This window comes from Empidonax traillii, unplaced genomic scaffold, assembly GCF_003031625.1.
Source record: "Empidonax traillii isolate 1590-97213 ecotype Southwest subspecies unplaced genomic scaffold, ASM303162v1 scaffold812:size654646, whole genome shotgun sequence".
Classification (NCBI taxonomy): Eukaryota; Metazoa; Chordata; class Aves; order Passeriformes; family Tyrannidae; genus Empidonax; species Empidonax traillii.
The window spans coordinates 237,731-256,451 of NW_020956005.1; the positions used below are offsets into that span (position 1 = coordinate 237,731).

An 18,721-nucleotide genomic window follows, 5' to 3' on the forward strand; every position below is an offset into this window, starting at 1 on the left:
CAAACTGGATGTTCTTGCTGAAATCTTTCCTTGCAAAGGACGCTGAGCAGAACCTCGGGAATCCGGCACGAGGGGGTGGCGAGCTGTGAGGTGCTAAAAGCCGCATTAAAATCCTATATAATGGGATTTTTAAGGACCTTAAGGCACCACCAGGTGCCCGGGCACGGGCGCGGCGGCCCCGCTGCGCCTCGCGGGGCTGAGCAGAGCGGCGGGATCGCCCCCTTCCTTGACCCTCCCGGCCACCTCTGTCCCGGGGACACTTTGGGGACACCGATGACGTCACGAGCGTCGCCGTTTCCGTGGCAACCGGGAGGGAGGGTGGGTTGGCTCGGTCACGTGACCCGCCTCCACCGCGGCGTCACGTGATGTTTTGGAGCTGCTTCCGGGTCGATGCGGGACGAGGCGGCCGGGCCTGGGTGAGGGGGACGGGGAGGGGACAAAGAGGGGACAGGGGGGGCGACAGGGACACCCCGGCACGGACCGGCGGGGCGTGGGGGGCGGCGAGGCCGCGGCCGCCCGGGGCTGTGAGGGGCCTGTGCGAGGGCGGCGTGGGGGGGCCCGGGGGAGGCCTCGGGGGGTCCCACGGGCTGTCCGGGGGCGCTGGGTGCTCATTCCCCCCCCCGGCCCAGCTCGCCCCGGGTGGGATTTGCGGCAAACCCCCTTCCCCCCCAACCTGGAATTGCTGGGCCGGTGGTCCCCTTCCAACCCAACCCCTTCAGGGGCTCCGTGGTTCTGTGATTCGCTTTTCTGTCTCTCGAGATCGCGTCAAAAATAACTCCCCTGAGCCGTGTCTCGGCAGAAGGACCTTCCAGCTCCTTCCAGCCCGGTGTTTGTGCTGTCCCTCCATTCCCTGCGCTTTGTTTTTTCCCTGTGTACAAACACGTCGTGACAGTGTTTGGTGTGTGGCTGCTCAGGGTCTGCCCTGCAGACCCTCGGGGGACACTGGAATTTCATCAGCACGTCATCAGTGGGGCCATTCTCCTCCAGGGTTTAGAAACCCCAGGGTTATTTTGGGATGTGGGTGGTTCCCTGTGCTGTCAGCAGGGGAACACTCAGGGACGTGCACCTTGCAGGTCACTCCGTGCCCTCGTGTTGACAGCATTCCCTCCAATCCTGTCATCCTTGCTTTGCTCCTGGCTCTGGAATAATTGTAGGGATTCGGGGAAGCCACTGATTACAGTGACTGTGAAACCCCACGGGAGGGAAGTGGAAAAGGTGACTGGCACTCCTCGACATTTCTGTTGTCTGACAGAGGCTCTGGTGTGCAAACCTGAAGCTTGGGAAGGAAAATGTTGGTGATTCAAAGCTGTTGAATGCGAATGTTGTTAGTTTTATTTCTCAGCTCAGGATTGCTTTCCCGTTGTAGCTGAAAACACCAGTTTTTTGCCTCTAGTGGGATGTTAAGGTGAGTGGACAGAGAAGCAGACAGAAAGGCCGTGTGAAGGACAGAAAGCTTTCTGCACAGGGGACTTCCAGGATTTCCAGACCAGGAGGTCTGAGTGTGTGTTTGGAGAGCAGTGCCTGCCCATGGGATGGCCCTGAGCTCCCAAACCACTGTGCAGTGAGGCCTTTCAGCCCAAAGCCTTGGCTGTCAGTGCACCTTGTTCTCGTACCAAGTAGAATATTTTAGCCTAAAATTAAATGCCTTGTTCCTAACAGGGATTTCTTTTTTGATTCTAGATAAGACTGGCGACATCAATTGAGCTTGAGATATGAATCAACCCAGTTGCTGAGGGCTAAAAATAGTGTGTGATGTTGTTTTTTTTTAATAAAGTAAGACCAATCCTTCCAGCTGCTATTTGCAACGTAGAAACCTTATATATAAATTAAAAATTATAGCAGGCTTCAGTCATCTTGCTGCTTGTTCTACTGAAGATACCACTTTCTAGGCAGGTCAGCAGCCTGTGCTGTGCCAGGTCCCTTTTCCTGTGCTGTTCTGTGTTCATGTTCAGATAGGAAGGGCAGGGTTATCTCCCAGCTGCATTAGGCAGCTGCAGAATGGAATTGGCAAAACTCGCCTTTTGGTCTGGCCAGACGATGTGCTTGGCAGCGTTTGGTGACACAGCAGAAAAGGGGACTTTGTAAACAGTTGTTTGAGCAATCTCTTACCCACAAACAGCTGTTTTGCTCCTTCCCCCTCCTGGCTGCCCTGGCAGTGTGTTTGAGGGTTGGCCGTGGATTCCTCGCAGCCCTCCTGGGAGGTGCAGGAGAGGCCTTTGGCAGCCTGGGGCATGTTGGAGCTGTCCTGTAAGGGCATGTGGGGTAAGGAGGGCTTGTGATGGTGTGTTTGTGCAGCTTGGGCCCTCTGGTTCTGATTTCTTTTCAGGAAATGCTTTACTTTAATCCTGACTTTGAATTTGACTCGTCAGACTGATCCGTGCTTCAGAAATAAAACCTGTCACCCATCTGGCTGCTTTCTCACTGCTAGAGGTGATTGTTGGTTGCTGACTGGTTATATGCTCTGTTTTCTCTGCAGAAGTCCAAGAAGGGAGGATGGACCAGCCCAGTGGAAGGAGTTTCATGCAAGTTCTCTGTGAGAAATACAGCCCCGAAAACTTCCCCTATCGCCGTGGGCCTGGCATGGGGGTGCACGTCCCAGCAACTCCACAGGGCTCACCCATGAAAGGTAGGCTCCTGGTCCTTCTGATCATCTTGGGGGGGGAATCAAAGGAAGGGGGAATCACCCTGAATTGCCCAAAAAAGCACCATCACAATGTAGTATAATGTGTATTATAACGTGTTTCTTGGTGATGAGCTGAGAGACTGGGATGTGACAGAGTTGATGCAGTGGCTGAACTGGTTGCTGTGAAAACAAGTGAGTTTCTCTGCAGCATAAAAGAATCAGAATCATGGAAGAGAGCAGAATCATGGAGGGGTTTGATGCACATGCCAGTGGGGCCATGCAGTGCCACCAGCTTAGGTTTGATGCCTGCAGGGGCAGGAGCCCAGTGTCCACAGGAGGGGACATATTTCAGGCACAGTGAAGAGTCACTGAACCTCCAGCCAGGCTGCTTTTGTGGCAGGTGACTCAGATGAATTTGCAGTGTGCTTGGTCTTCTCAAGGCACCAAATGCTTTCTGACCTAGTGCAGAAATCCCCTCTCCTGTGCTTCTGACCTTGTTGCCTCGAGGGAGTTTAGCCAGATGTGTGTCTGAAGCTCTGTGCTGCTTGTGGATGTCCTTGAGCCTCCCAGACTGCAGAATCTGTGTCACTGTCTCCTTTAAACTAGATCCATTTGACACCCTTTAGTCTTCACTCACGCTCTGATGTTGGAATTTGGTTCTTGGATTATACAGAGGAGTCTGAAATTCGTGTTCATCCCACCAGAGCTGCCCCTTCTTTGTGTCACCTCTTGCCCATTGTGATCTGTATGGGTTGTCCAAACATCCACCAGGTCAATTTGTGTCACAACCAGCCCCAAAGGGGAAAATAACCACGGAAATCAGCTGGGTGAAGTTTCCAATAACTGAGTTTGACAGAGGAGAGAAAAAAGCCTGAGTTCAGCTGAGGATAGAACGCTCTGTGTGTCACTAAAGAACACAAACAGAAAATTGACCTGATGGAATATTCAGTCAGTGCCCTCTCCCCAGGTAAACGAGCACCTGCTCACCTGCGCTGTTTGGGTGCTGGAAAGGGGGCACATCTTAAAATGTGACTGAGACATGACCTAAAAGTACGTCATGACTGATTCCCAAGGTGCAACACAGTCCTTTAAAAAGCCAAACACTAATGAGCCAGAAAACTTGGAAACTCAGATCACTCCAGGCAATTGCCTGCTCCTGGATTCCTTTCTAGTCGTGTAGCTGTCAGGTGCTAAGGAGAGAGAAAAAGGGCCACCTATTTAGGAAGAAGCTGATTGTTAAATTTTAATAGACTTTGATACTTCTGAGAGGTGGGAAAGCCACGTTGGATGTGAAGGAGTGTAAGAACTGATGCCTTGCCTTGCCATGAATTCCTTGTGTTGAAATGGTTTCCTGTTACAAATCCACAGCTCTCTGTCATGTTTTGGCCTTAGCACATCAAGCTGTGATTGAGGTCCAAGTCCTTGGTTGTAGAATAGCTTTGAGGACATTCACCTGCCTGAGAAGGAATTAGAGCAAAACTGAAGCAGGAATGTAAAAGCAGAGTAGAGAGCTGAGCTTTCCCAGGATGTAGGAGTGCTGAGCCTTCTACACTGAACTTGGAAGGGGAAAGCTTAGAAAAACATGCTTAAATACATCCTTGCTGTTAGTAAGGGCAAGAGGAGAAGGGATAAGGGGAGTCTGGCAGTGCAGCAAATGCTCCACCTAGCCCTGTGTCCTATCTGCTGCAGCAGATGCCTGGGGAAGAGCACAAGTTCTGGCAAGAACTGATACGAGACATACCATAAATGACAAAGGACTGGCCTGTGGACAGAAATACGTGCAGATACTGAGTGGTACTGCAAGTGTAGAATCAAAAAGACCTTGTGACGATGCCAGTCCTAAACCCCACGCTGACCCCGAGCTCCCTAAATCTGTGTCAATTCTGGAACCACCGGCAGATTTTAGGGGTTTTTTTCTGCTTTTAGAGGTTCTGTCACTAAAATTCAATGCTGACCAGGGGGCAGCTTCTCTTTTCCCCGTGTCCCAGATCGCCTGAACCTCCCGAGCGTGCTGGTGCTGAACAGCTGTGGCATCACCTGTGCCGGGGACGAGAACGAGATCGCCGCCTTCTGCGCCCACGTCTTTGAGCTCGACCTCTCTGACAACAAGCTGGAAGACTGGCACGAGGTAAAAAAATGGTGGCACTGCGTCTTTCTGACGGCTGTTACTGTGGCTGCAAGTTTATGGAAGCCCTTTGTTCATTTAAAGGGGAGAGAATTGAGTTTTTAGTGGCTGCTTTCTCGTCTTTGGGGCTGATTTTTATTTACCTCGACAGCGGCCGAGCGATAAATGGGGTGAAATTAATCCAGTTTGGCACTTCATTTACCTTGTGACTTACAGTCCTGGCCTGTGGGTGAAAAATATACATTTTTATGTTATTTTATCATGCAAAGCACTGGAACTGGCGTTTCCAACATCAAGAGGTTAATGGGCAGTGTAGTTTTTAACAGAGTAAGAACTGAGGGGGTCCAGGGAATGACAGCTGATTCCCAGCTTTGCCACTGATTTTGTGGTGGTGGGCAAGGTATTTATTCTCTCTCCACATTAGTTTCCTTATCTGCAAGACAGATTTAGTAGCATTTACCACAAAGGGTATTTCTGAAGCCTCATTAATTAATTCTAAATGCTACTGTAAAATCCTTCAAAGCACTTGGGTGAAAGAAGCTCGATAAATGCAATGTAACGTGAGTAAAACAATCTCAGTCTGCTCAAGTGTCATTAAGTTCCTCACTGGATTATGCACTCCTTTTATGTCAGTGTTTATTGTTGGAAATAGAGGGAAAAGAATGGGAGGTCTTGTGGGGGTTTTGTGTCAAACTCCTGTCGGTGTTTGCAGAAATGTCCCAGCTCAGTGGGGCTGACCTCACGTGTGCTCAGCAGCTGGGAGAGCTGCACACACGCTGGTCACTCACTGGCTCCATGTCTGGCACCCTGCTCTGTGTTCTACCTCTTCAGGCTGCCCTGGAACTAAAAGCCTTCTGTGAACATTGTCCCTTTCCTCTAAAACAGGATTATGTTTTCATGGCCCATCCACAACTGATAAATATCTCCCTTAAAAACTGCCCGTGTTGGCGATTCCAGATCCCTGGGTGGCCTGTTCCTGTGCTTAGCTAATAACCTCATGGTCTAAACTGTGTAATTTCAGCCTCCTGTGCTGCAATTTAAGCCAATTACTCCCTGCCTTGCTCTCAGCAGGCACAGAGGAGCATCCACTGCTGTTCCTTTATACCCTGAAGAAGGGCTTTCATGTCTCCTTTTATTATTTTAGCATAATACTGAAAAAAAACAGTTTTTCCTATCCTATTACACAGGTCAGTTTTGCTAAGTGCTGTGTTTTTGTTGGGCTGATGTCACCCAGTTTGTCTGCTTAATTCCTGAGGCGTAGCACCCAAAACATGACATCACCCAGGACAAGGTGTGAAGCGAGGCAAGGTCATTACCTCATGTTTGCCACACTTGAATTCAGTCTCTGCATGAGGCAGTCACCCTTTGTCAACAACTGGGCCCAGTCAGTGACCTGTGCGTGTCCTGGTCTGCCCCATCTCCTCCCATCCCAACTGTTCTGTGGAGCAGAGCTCTCCAGACAGGTGTTCTCTGACTCATAGTTGTTTTCTGGACTAATGTCTTTCTCCCTGAATGTCAGTTCTTTGACTGTCCCTCAACTGAACTTCCATCTCAGGGGTTTTAGCTTTGGCCCCTGGTGTTGTAGCAGCCTTTCCCACCTATGGGATCACCCACAGAGTAAAAAATCACAGAGTTCAGTAATTGTGGTCATGGAAAACATAACGAGTGTCATTCTTCTATCTGCTGGCTTTGGATTGAGCTCTTCATTCACAGTGCTGTGCCAGGCACAAACTCAAGGGATGTTTCAAAGTGATGCCTCCCTGCTGAGAGAGGCCTGGCCTGCTGGCTCCTGGAATGTGCTGCTGCTCCAGCTTGGGGTTGAGGTGGATTTTATGACCTCTCCCAAGGGACTGACCTTCTCTTATCGAGCTGCTCAAGGAGTGTAATGAAGTGAACTGTTGAGACAAATGAGCAATTAACCAATCCATCTAGATCAGGAATAGCTGCAGTATGAATTACAGGTAGATATCCAGTATGTTTTCCCCCATATCATTCCTTCAGCTTATGGTGATTCCCTTTTAGGAGGTGGGATATTATTGCCTGAGCTCCGATTACTGCCTGACACACATTGCTTTCTTTTTCTCTCTCTCTTTTTTTTTTTTTTTTTGTTGTTTGTTTTCCCTCCCTATTAGGTCAGTAAAATTGTGTCCAACGTTCCCCACTTGGAGTTTCTAAACTTGAGTTCCAACCCTCTCAGTTTGTCCGTTCTAGAGAGAAGTTGTGCTGGGTCCTTCGCCGGCGTTCGCAAACTTGTGCTCAACAACAGCAAAGCTTCCTGGGAAACAGTGCACACCATCCTGCAGGAATTACCTGAGTAAGCCTGGGATGCTGGGTGTAGAAAAAGGGGTGTTTGCACTTTGCAGGTCAAGGCTGGGTTGTTGAACTTTGTGGTAAGGGATGACAGCGTCATTGATTAAAAAAAGAAAAAGGGATTTTTTTTGTTCTTTGGCAGTTTGGGAACTGGCCAGGGGAATGCTTTACATTGTATTAAAAGCTGAACTTGTGTGGCGCTGCAAAGCTTGGAGCTTCTCCTCCGAATCTAAATGCCAGAGATGGATGGATAATCACCCAAAAATGTGGGAGGTGACCCTGTTTCCTGTGAGTCACTGCACCGTGAATGGTGCAGTGCATACCTGGACCAGTAACTGAAGGGGATGTACCTCTGTGGGTCTGGCCACTTGTCAAGTCATAGTTCATCCTGCTTTTCTCTGCAAAAGGGTTGATTTCTGTGGCTTGGCCATGGGCCACCTTGGCATTCTGCTCCCATGGATGTCCTGATTGGCCTCACTTTGATGACAGCTTTGCATGGCTTTGTGAGCAGAGCTGATGACAACAGAATATCCTGCGTGGCCAACCTCCACTTCTCTGGGACTGGGAGAGCCAGTTCAGTTGTCTGAAAACTTAGTGAGAATCTTTGACAGAACAAGTGATGTGGGGGGAACAATCATAATCAGTGTTGTATCAAACCAGCATTTTAAATTAAGTGGGGAGCACTGGGAGCAGGTACCAGTCACTTTTGGAGTTGGTTCGGTGGCTTGTTTGGCACAAATGTGGAAGACAACCCCAAGCAATGTGTTACAAATTTAATCCTGGGAGGCCAGGGAAACACTTGGAGGGTTTTTTTAATCTCTGGAGAAGGTTTGTAGATGGGAGCAGAGGTGTAGTGGAAACATTCCATGTGGAGCCCTCAAAGGTTGCAAATCACTTTGGGAAATTGTGTTAAAATCACATAAAATTGAAATACCACTTCCCAAGGTGTGCTGAGGTGCTGACATGATCCTTCTGCCCCTGTGCAGCTTGGAGGAGCTCTTCCTGTGCCTTAATGACTACGAAACAGTGTCTTGTTCTCCTGTTTGCTGCCAGTCTCTCAAACTGCTCCACATAACTGACAATAATCTTCAAGACTGGACTGAAATTCGAAAGTTGGGAATTATGTTTCCATCCCTGGACACACTTATTCTGGCTAACAACAACCTCACCACCATTGAAGAGTCAGAAGATTCCCTGGCAAGGCTGTTCCCCAACCTGAGATCCATCAACTTGCACAAATCAGGTGAGAGCCGGGGAGCAAGAATGGGTTTTGTTCTCAGGGTGAACGACTGGTTGATCAGAGCTCCCCTCCCGTGTAGGTGACAACGAGCCCATCCCTGTGGGCTTTGCCAGCTGCTTTGGGTAGTCAGTCATTCTCAAAAGATGAGGCAGAGTTGTGTGGACTCCAAATGAGCTGGCAAAGGTTTTTTGTGTGAGTGGTTTCCCCTCTGTTTCACATCCCTGCCTCGGGTGCTCCTGGCTGGAGAGTGATAAATAAGTGCCTGGCAGTGGAGGGGATGAAAGAATCCCGTTTGTCTTTTATTCCCTGTTTTATCTTGGGTAGAATGAGGGTCTGTGCAGGTGTTCAGCACATATCAAGCTGTCTGTCACCTGTGCTCAGTCATTAGGAACTCACCACAAAGCTGTGCTTGAAGCTGCTTTTACAACTTCAGCCCCGGAGAATTTTCAGCTCCAGAAAGAGAACGAGCCTTTGGAATATTGGGAAGAGCACCCTGAGCTCGGAGAGGAGCAGCTCCAGGGCTGTGACATGTTTATGAGGTGACACATGCAGCACAAGCTCATCTGCAGGAACCCCTAATGCATCATCAGCTTTTGTTCTTCACAGCTTTATATGCTGTGCAAGTGCTGGTTAAGTGTCAGGCAGGTAGCAGGTGCTTTATTAACATGCTTTACAATGTAAGCATCAAGGAATCCCTGTAATAAAAGCTTAAAGCTAACTAGAGGAGGAAAAGCCTGTTAAGCTGGATTTGAAAGCATTGTCTCACTGAGGAACAAGTGCCTCTGTGGTAAGCAGTTTTGCAGTTTTGATGCCAGGTATTTAAGAACTCCGGGTTCTGTGTTAGCTTTTTGATGTTTTGGGAGCTGGAAGTCAAGTAGAACTCCCAAGGAGCATGTTAAACTTCTTGGGTTCTTTACACAAAGCTGCTGCACTCCAAAATTGTGTGATGTGAAGACTCTGCAGTGAGTTGTGTTGATCTCTCAGGGCTTTACTGGTGCTCAGTCCTCAGGTTTTTTTATTTACCCTCCCTGCTTGCTTTGTTATCCCAAATACCGGGGGCTGAAATCGAATTAAAGTCTTTTTCATTAAATGCCTGGATGGCTTCTGGGACTGTTTTACTGTTGGGTTGTGAGCAGGAACAGGACTCAAGGTGGTCATGAGTGCAAGGTAAAGCCACTTGATGGCTGTTTAGTGATGTCTGAAATGACATAAACCCTGATGAATTGAATACTGTACAGACAGCATCCCTTTATAGACACAGCCATCATAACTGATGCTGGCCAGTCCTCAGCAGCAAGGCCAAACACTGAGTGATCCATAAAAAACTAAGCCATGGAGATCATCTTTCTAGACTTGGAAAACAGCACAAAAGAATTTCAGCTACTCTGTCTTGTCAGCAAAAAAAGGAGGGTTTTTTTTCAGCACTTCATGAGCGAAAGGAACAGCAGTGACACCTGTCATGTGTGTTCTTTTTGGCTGTGTCTTGGATACACGATGTTTTATCTGCGTTTGTTTACACAAACCTTTCCTTCTGAGCAGGTCTGCACTGCTGGGAAGACATTGACAAGTTAAATTCTTTTCCCAAGCTCGAGGAAGTGAAACTGCTGGGAATTCCTTTGCTGCAGTCCTACACCACCGAGGAGCGCAGGAAGCTGCTAATAGCCAGGTCTGTTCCTTCTTTGTTCTGCTCAGCAGGAGCTTGAGCTGACAGTGAACGGGTGGGAGCAGGTAACTGTGGGAAAAAGGAGTAGGAGATGGAGTTGTGTGCAAATTCAGAAAGATTTGGAACTTGGTTTTGTGGTGTGGGGAAAACTGGAGGAGCGGAAATGCTGTCTGACTTCTCTGCTCCTCAGAGGAGTTTTTGGGTCTCAAACGTGAACGTGGTGAAATGAAAATGCTTAATTTTGAACGTGCCTGGAGAAGAATGTGCATGAAATTGGTGTCTTGCTTGCAGGTTGCCATCCATCATCAAGCTCAACGGGAGCATCGTTGCCGATGGGGAGCGAGAGGACTCGGAGCGATTCTTCATCCGATATTACATGGAGTTCCCGGAGGAGGAGGTGCCATTCAGGTGGGAATTCTTTGTTGTGCAGTGGAGAGCAGGGGCAAGAGGGTGGGGGAGGCTAAAGGAGAGGTAATGTTACCTGGGAAATCCATGCTAAGTGTTCCATCCTTCCTCCTGCCTTGGAATCCTCAGTCTGTTTTAGCTGAAGTCGTTATTTTGGTGTGTTGTCTGGTGACCTGTAGGATCACTCCTGAGCCAGATTCGGTCTGAAATTCTCTGTGTCAAGTGCCATTAAACAACATGACTGTTCAGTTCATGACCTTCATTGTTTCCTGGCCCCTCTGATGACTCCCTTCATAATCCACCTGTGTTTGGGAGCACGCAAAAGCCCGGGCAGATCGTGCTCTCTGGTGCCAGGCCAGGGCATCTAATCCTCTTGACCATCTGGTGTGTGGAATGTGACTGGCAATGGGAAGCTGTCCCCTCACTTTCAGGCCTGCAAATCACAAGCCTGATGGTTTTTCTTTGCCAGAAAAGTCTATCCAATGACCCGTTCATCTTGGTTAAACTAATGAACTTGGACAGATGCTGTTCAGTTGGTACCTTCTCTGTGCCAGCATCTACTTACTGCTCCTGATGGGCTGAGGAAGGATCATGGACCATCAGGCCCCTGCCTTGATGTGCCTTTTGCCCTGGAACCCTCATGTTCTTTTTGACAGCAGAGCTTTATGGCCCTTTTTTCACAGAAAAGGGGTAGGACAAGGCTCTGTGTGTGACTCTGAGGGGACAGACGGAGGTGGGGACACACTGAAGGTCAAAGGTGTGGCCTGGAATGGGTGACAGAGGTGAAAATGGAATCTGGTCAGTGTTTACATTGGCTGGTCAGTGTTCCCCCCACAGCTTAATTCTTAGGTAAAATGTCTCCTGTTTTCCTAAAGCTCTGGGTGTGTGGCCTGCTGGTACAGTGAGGGCATGGGAAGGCTGGAATAGGGGCTGAGGGCAGGGTGTTTTTTATGAATACTGATAGGTTCAGTGATTATAACATTTGTTAAAGGCATACTGGGGTCAGTTCAGAGGCAAAGGGCACTCGTGTAGTCAGGGAGACAAGACAGCTGGTGATCCTTCTTGTGCCTTTTCCCGAGGACAAGTCCTGGCTTGTAATTTTAGAAGCCCTTGAAGCGTAAAAATCGGAAGAAATATTGGAAGCGATGGCAGCCGAGTCAGAGAATGCAGGGGAGAGGGAGGGGAGGCAGGGACTGTGAGCTCATGGTGTTGCTCCCAAAACGGATTATTTTCCATAACATTTTATTTCTAAGAAAGCTGTTTCATGTCTCTGGACTTTGGGAACAGGCTGTGTGCACCCACGTGGTTACACATCCCCACACACCACTGGGGTCGCTTTCCAGGTGGCATCTCGTGTAGAAGATCACTAATATCTCACCCATTCCAGAAAACCAGGCTGGTTTTGACCAACCTGCTAGGAAAATGACCCCCCCCTCTGGTTTCTTAACATTTAAACACTCTTACTGCCTTTTTTGTGGTCAATGGCCCCTTTGTCTGAATCCCTTCATCTGTGCAGCGTTTCCAGGAGACTCCTGCAGCTACTAAAGAGGGTTGTTCTGTCCTGGAGGGGTTGTGTGCCACTACAGGCTATTTTCTAGTGAGGCTGCAGATGGCTGACAGTGTCCCCAGTGCTGAGGGCTGGGTTTCAGTTCCTGGGCCCTTGGCAGCAGCCCTGGCATTCTTTGCAGAGGGATTTTGTGTCTGTTTGTTGCTAAAGCTTCCCCTTTCTTTGCTCCCAGATCTAGTGTGGTCTTCTCTCCAAAGGTGGTTTGTAATTAGGATCTAATCAGGACACACATGTTGTTGCTGGGGGGACAGCATCTGCATTGCAGTGCTGCCTGGAGCAGAGGGAGGACACACTGGAGCACGGAAGACTTCCCAGTGGGAGCAGCCCCCCTCGAGACTGCCAAGGTGCAGCTTGAGATAAGCTCTGTCAGGAGAAACTGCCCCCACTGCTTTCATTCATGTCTTCCCAGGCTGCAGCTGGAAGGGATCAGGGAGGGAGGGGAATGGAAAGAACAATTTATCTCTCTGGATGCCGTGGGTTAGAGGGAGCACTGAGTGTACAATCCAATATTGGCTGTCTCCTGGCGTGACGTCGCTGTGTCTGTGGGTTTTTAATGACTCCTCTGCTTGTCTGGGCCACTGTTTATCTGCAGACTATCAGAGGCACTTTTAGCCGGGCTCAGTTCTTCAGCATCTTCTGCTCTGGCAGCCAGTGTCTGCAAGGGTGATTAGAAAAGTCTCCAGGGTGCCTATTATCGGGGTACAAAAGAACCTTATAAGCAGTGTGCCTTCATCCCTATTGATCTGAGGGAAGCCAGTCACTCAGACTCCCGACTGTCTCTGCAGCTCACATACAAGGGACAGACTGCAAAGCTGCTTCTGCCTTCCCTCGGCACAAGAAAATGTAAGACAGCGTTGCCTGACTCTGCACGTGTTAACAGCACGTATTTGGGTCATCTTAACCCACTCGTGGTGCTTCTCTCTCTCAGCTTGCTCGAAATTTGCCCCCCTCTTTATCCTCTGCCCACCATCAGCCCAGTTCACTGCAGTTGCCCTCAGTGCACCGATCAGGACAGTAATTCTGGTTGGCCCATAAGAAATTGGTGCTGCTCTGTGGCCACAGAGATGGTGAGAGTTAAAGGGCTGGCCCAGAGAGGGCTGAGGGCTTGGAGCAAGGGGTGGGTTCCTCTCTCCCTCTTTCCCTGCTGACAAATCCTTTTAAACTTGGAGGAAACTGTGCTGCAGAGAAACCCTCCCCGCTGGTGACACGTTGGTTGGCACTTGTAGCTGCAGGTGGGTCAAATATGGGGGGGAGTGTGTTGCCTGCTCTCAGCACTGATGGCTTTCCCAAACAAACAGCCCTGATCCTGCCTTTGGCCGTTCTGCCCCAGGGAGGGCTCGCTCTGCCCGTGAGATTTGGGAAATCCTAGTGCGTGGTGGCCCTTACCTCACTTCCCAGCAGACAGAGGGGCTGCTGTTCTCCAGGAACATTCCTGCCTCCGGCACGACTCCCTGGGGTCTCCCAGCCTGCCAGGTCCCATCACTGCTCGACAGGGGCCGTGACACGGCACCGATCGCATTCAGCTGGGCCTGGGACAGGGAACAAAAAGCGCTTTCTGTGCTGGGCAGAGCGGAGGGGCTCTGAAATGTTACCTTTCCTCAGCAGCTCTGCCTTTGTCATTTCACTCCCATTGTGTTTTGTGCTGCCATTCTGCCTCTTTCCTAGCCAGGTAGGGAGATGCAGCCTTTCCTGATGGGAGCAATACCTGCTGAGGGAGAGACAGGCTTTCCACTGCCAGGAATGGTCCCTGAGATGGACCTTGGGAAGAGAACTTGGCTCCAAGGAGAAAGTGGCAGTGGGGTGTGTGGGTCTGCTGATAAAAATCCCATCTTGTTTTAGAGTAGGTGTGAAGGATCAGTTGGCAACAAGTCCCCTTTTTTGTTGTCACCTTCCAAACTGTGCAGTGGCTCACCTTGATTCGGTGATCTTGGTGATTGTCACGTTTGGAACCTAGCTGGCCCTTTGGAAAACAGCAGGGATGTCTGACAGTCAGTTAAACCACGAAGCCACAGAGAATTTAGATTCCACAGGGAACCTAAACTGAGGGCTGTGTCCTTTGTGTGAGCACTGGCCTGGTTCTGACACTCTTTAGTGGAGCAGGAGCTGTAGAGTTGTGAGCGTGGCTTCCTCTCTTTCTTCCAAATATCTTTTCATCATCTTGCCTGAGAAACTCCGTGTGCTCTGTGAAGTGTCCCGCTGGCAGGGGACAAAACAGTGCTCGTACCATCCAAATTTACTCCTGGGGAACCAAACTTGAACGAGAGCCAGTGTGATTCAGAACCTGTGAAACGTGCATTGTGCAACTGCGCCATAACTGTGGCCCTGTTGGCTTTTCCAGGTATCACGAGCTGGTCACCAAGTACGGGAAGCTGGAGCCCTTGGCCGTGGTGGATCTTCGTCCTCAGAGCAGCGCGAAGGTGGAGGTTCACTTCCAGGACAAGGTGGAGGAGATGTCCATCCGCCTCGACCAGACTGTGGCAGAGCTGAAGAAGCACTTAAAAACTGTGGTGCAGCTGTCCACGAGCAACATGCTGCTCTTCTACTTGGACCAGGAGGCTCCCTTCGGCCCCGAGGAGATGAAGTACAGCTCCCGAGCGCTGCATTCCTACGGCATCCGGGATGGGGATAAAATCTACGTGGAGCCCAGAATGAAATAACCTCTCTTGACCACACACATGCCCCCAGCACACCCACACACATGCATTAAGGGGTTTTTGCAAGGTTTTTGTTTCAGTTGGTTGGTTGAGGTTTGGTTGTGTTTCTGTAGCAGGTGATTTCTTAGCCCGGAGGAGGTGCCCTGACGTGAGAACCAATGCCCACCATCCGCTGCAGGTGACCTTGAGGTGACAATTGACTTCAGTAGGTGTGTTTCAGTGTGGGCAATACCTTGATGTTTCCTTTGATGCTCCGGTATACTCGTGATTTGGCGTGAATGGTCAGTTGTTCAAGCTAAGGAATGCCAGGGTCCATAAGGGAGACGACAGCTCGGTGCAGAATTTGACCTGTTGTTTTCTTTTCCTAAGTTTTTGGTGTTTTGCTCCACCAGAGCTCCCTTTGGCCTCGCTACCCGACTGTGGCTCGAGCTTGCTGAAGTATTTTCTTGCAGCTTGGTGCTGTCTCAACCTTTTGTTGTGCTCGAGTTCACAGACAAGATCTCCAACAGTATTTATTCCGCTTGATTCAGAGCTCAGGTACTTAGTGCATCCACTTCACTCCGCTGGTTTGGTTTCTAGGAGTGCACAAAATGGGGGAAAGAAAGAGGATTTAGCAGAAAGAAACTTTCTTTTCAGAACACACGCCCTGTATCCACTTGTTTTGGGGGGATAAAAGGAAGTTTTGGTGGCTGTACCCGTCTCACCCTGTGTCTGCAGCCTGTAGCACTGGCAGGCTGGGGGCAAAGGGACCCTTGGGCGTGCTACAAAGTGGATTTTGGGGTGTGGTGGGATGGGTGTAGCGTTGGAAGGGCTTTTAGAGTAACAGGTCAGCGAGGGGTTGAAGAGCTTCCCCCACTGGCTGTCATCCATCCTGATGCTGAAGAGATCCTCCATGCACTTAAACCTTGGGCCAGCTGGTACTGAACGTGGAATGGCTAAAAGTCCTCTCCGGGGAGGAGAGGAAGAGTGAAGTTGAAGTTTGTGTTTGTTGCTGTTGCACCAGAATTCAAACCTTAGCACTTTCCCCGGGGCCCCTGGCTGGGGGTCCCTGCTTAGGGTCCGAGCCAGGACAATGTGTCGGCTCGGACCAGTTCCTACAAGTTGAGTAACAAAGCAACCAGACTCATGTTTGTTGTTCAGCAGGTTTTTCACTATTGGCTTCCCCCACCTTGTGCTGCTGCTTAAGTTAGCCCCTGTTTTCTGCTGCAGAGCAGATTCCTGTTCAGTGAAATCCTCCTTCCTTTCTATCTCGTTTCCCTTCCCTGCGTCTTCCCTTGTTCCTCTGCTCCCTGACAAGTTGAAGACTTTTCAGATTTCCTAGTTACAAGCAGCTGCATAAAAGTTTTTGAAGCTGTGCAGTGAGGGCTCTAGTTACACATGAACTCCTGACCTTAATTTTGAAATGCTCCCTTGTCCCCACGTGCACTTTCTTTCCCATGATGCTTCTATCCACATCACCAAGCTCCTTTGATATCTCTGGAGTTGTGTATTTCTCTTCATATTTCACCTAGAAAGTGGGGTGGGGTAGGATGGGGAGGGGGTGAAGTGTTGTCTCATAGTCTTCAGGTTCAGGATGTGGGGATAGTTCAGAGGGGGGGAGTAGTTCCTCATCCAAAGTAAGCATTAAAAACGGGAGGATTTAAGACAAATTATTAATGTGTGCCTCACCCCCCTGCCAAAAATACCAATTTCTTGGCCCCGTTGAGATGAGCAATAGGAAAGGGAGCAAGACTTTCCACAGGTAGCATAGAGACCACAGCGTGCACCTGCAGGGCTGTGGTACCTGTAAAACTAAACAGCAGGGAGGTAGTGGCAGTGTAACGTAAAATGATGCTTTTATAAGCTAGAGCTTTACTGAAGATGTATTTTCCGTTGTGGGCAGTGAAAGTAATTTGCTGCCTTATAGCAGAACTCTTAAGCCAACACTTTCTGTATGATATATATACATACCTACGGATAGGAAAAGTTGTGGTTAATAAGATATTTTGTTATAAAGCAAAGTTTTATGAAGATATGGTTGTTTAATATTAGAAACCTATTTCAGCCCTTGACCTCCAGTGTAAGTAGGTTGTCCCTGAGTCGCTGCAGTGTCCGAGGTAAGCGACCAAGAGGGATGCAAAAGTATCTCTGACCTAATTCTGTAGAGCAGTGATTGCCTCTGTGGGTGTATTTATGGCACTGTACCTGCTATTAATGAGATGCTGTAACTCTTGACCAACTTCCTCAGCACAATTAAGTGTCTCGGTTTCAGAGAAGGGAATAAACAAAGACCATTAAAGAGCTGAACGGGATGATAAAGAAGACCCAAGGATGTGCTTTTAAGTTTGTTTGCCCACTAAAAATTGGCCTGTCCCTGGAGGGAATGGTGCTGTAAACTGCACCAGCTCAGAACTGTCAGTAAATCCTGGTTTTATATGTGGCAGAACTGGAAGATGGGAAAGGAGAACAGCTGCTGACACACAAGGTCAGCAAAGTGCTGGGGATTTGGTGCTAACACCCAACCCAGCTCCCCTGGTCGGGCAGGTCAGAAGTCACAGTATCGACATCACCACTTACTTTGCCACTTCTCCAGGGGAGGGTTTTTTTTCTGGATGATGTTCTCAAGGCATTCACCTTGTGTGCAGCTTGTGGGACGCTCGTGGGGTGGAAACCAAAGATCTTGGTTGTCTTCCCGAGGAGAAGGAGTCCCATCCATAACCCAGAGGCAGTTTATGTGTCCAGGTGATCGACTTGGGAAAGTAGGACCAAAAGGCACACAACTGATGGGGGGGAAATACCCCAGATCCCTTTCCTCTTGTGCCAAGTTAGTGCTTAACAGGGGCCATGTCTTGGGGAGAGAGGAGAGGGCTCCGAGTGGGAGAGGAGGTTTGGGATGCTGAGAATTCCACAGGGTCCTGACGTGGCCCTGGTGAAAACATCCCTGGCTCTGCCACATTCCTTGGAGAAAGCAAAATGGACGTGCAAACTTCCCTAGCTTTTGTGTCCTTCTATCTGAGGGCTACTTTTTGTCAAGAGCTGTTTTGCTGTTCCTGCTAGTTCATGCATTTAAAGCCTGCCCCGGGCAGTCTGCGCAGCGGGCAAGCCCCTGGCTCACCGGGAATTAGGTGACAGCTACATACCAAAGTGTCACACGGCTCCGTGTGCCGAGATTGGATGCTGCGCTCTCGTGGTTTTTTGTTGTTTTTTTTTTCGGATAACGTTGCTGTTGACTATCGGTGTTTTTTGACCAGATGTTTCAGGCGGATCGCTCAAGGGTTAGGCGATGTTATGAATATTCATGGCGTGCCGGCTGCCCCTCTGCTCCCCCGCTGGGATTTGTAACGCCGTTTTTTTTTTGGGAGGGGAGCTGCACACATCCTAGTGGCAGGTGAGGGTGTGGCCCAGGGTGGCTCGGAGGAGCTGCCCCTGGGGAGGGGCTCCCCGTGTGCCCTCGCCTCCTCGGGTCTGGAATCTCTGGCGCTGGCTCTGCCTCCCCGGTTGCCCGTTGTCGCTTGTAAATGAGATTCTGCAGGTTCTGTTCGTGTGCAGATTTGAAAATGCAAACGAGGTGCTGGAAGCAGCCCAGAGGCTAAAATATGTATTCCTGGCAGCTGTGCCTCCCTCGTTTGGATGTGGCACTTCTGTAGGCAGCAGAGAGAGAGACGCCTTCCCCAGAGCAGCGTTCGAGGGGCTTCAACCATCTCGGGCCTTTGCCTCTGTGATTGCTTTTCCTGCACTTACTGGAAAATTTCAAATATAATTTAAACATGAAGATCTGTTCTTGCTCCCTGTTAATGTTGCATCCATGTGTAATTTCAAAGAAAAAGAACTGTAAGTCCATCTCGTTTTTTTATCCTGGTTTCTCTCACGGGGGATATTCTTCCCGCTCCCACGACTTGCCTTTGGTTTGCTCGCAGACTTAGCGGTGGAATTCAGGCCAAATAGGTAATTGGTTTGGATCAGTTCAATAAACTTATGTAAGTTTTTACACAAAAAAAGAAAAAGAAAAAAAAAAAAGTCTCCTGAGCTTTGCCCTTTTTGTGTTGCCCTTGAAGCAAAACGTTCCCCTCGGTCTGACCCACGTGTTTAACACTCACCTTTGGTGCAGTGAGAGCTGCCGAGGTGTTTTTGTGCTGCTGGTGTTTGTGCTGAGAG

General features: G+C 49.4%; 1 protein-coding gene across 2 annotated transcripts; it reads left to right on the forward strand.

The window, feature by feature from the left end:
- The first annotated feature begins 300 nt into the window (after window positions 1-300).
- On the forward strand, window positions 301-16,888 carry TBCEL (tubulin folding cofactor E like). Of its 2 annotated transcripts, XM_027901768.1 has the most exons (9): window positions 397-416; window positions 2,120-2,262; window positions 2,477-2,626; window positions 4,612-4,751; window positions 6,881-7,062; window positions 8,045-8,301; window positions 9,838-9,964; window positions 10,253-10,369; window positions 14,272-16,888. In XM_027901768.1, the coding sequence occupies exons 2-9, from the start codon at window positions 2,232-2,234 to the stop codon at window positions 14,588-14,590; spliced, it is 1,323 nt and encodes a 440-aa protein (XP_027757569.1). In that variant the 5' UTR covers window positions 397-416; window positions 2,120-2,231; the 3' UTR covers window positions 14,591-16,888. The 2 variants fall into 2 exon arrangements, with proteins under 2 accessions (XP_027757570.1, XP_027757569.1); XM_027901769.1 differs by lacking the exon at window positions 2,120-2,262 and having other exon boundaries at window positions 301-416; window positions 14,272-14,590.
- Window positions 16,889-18,721: the final 1,833 nt, after the last annotated feature.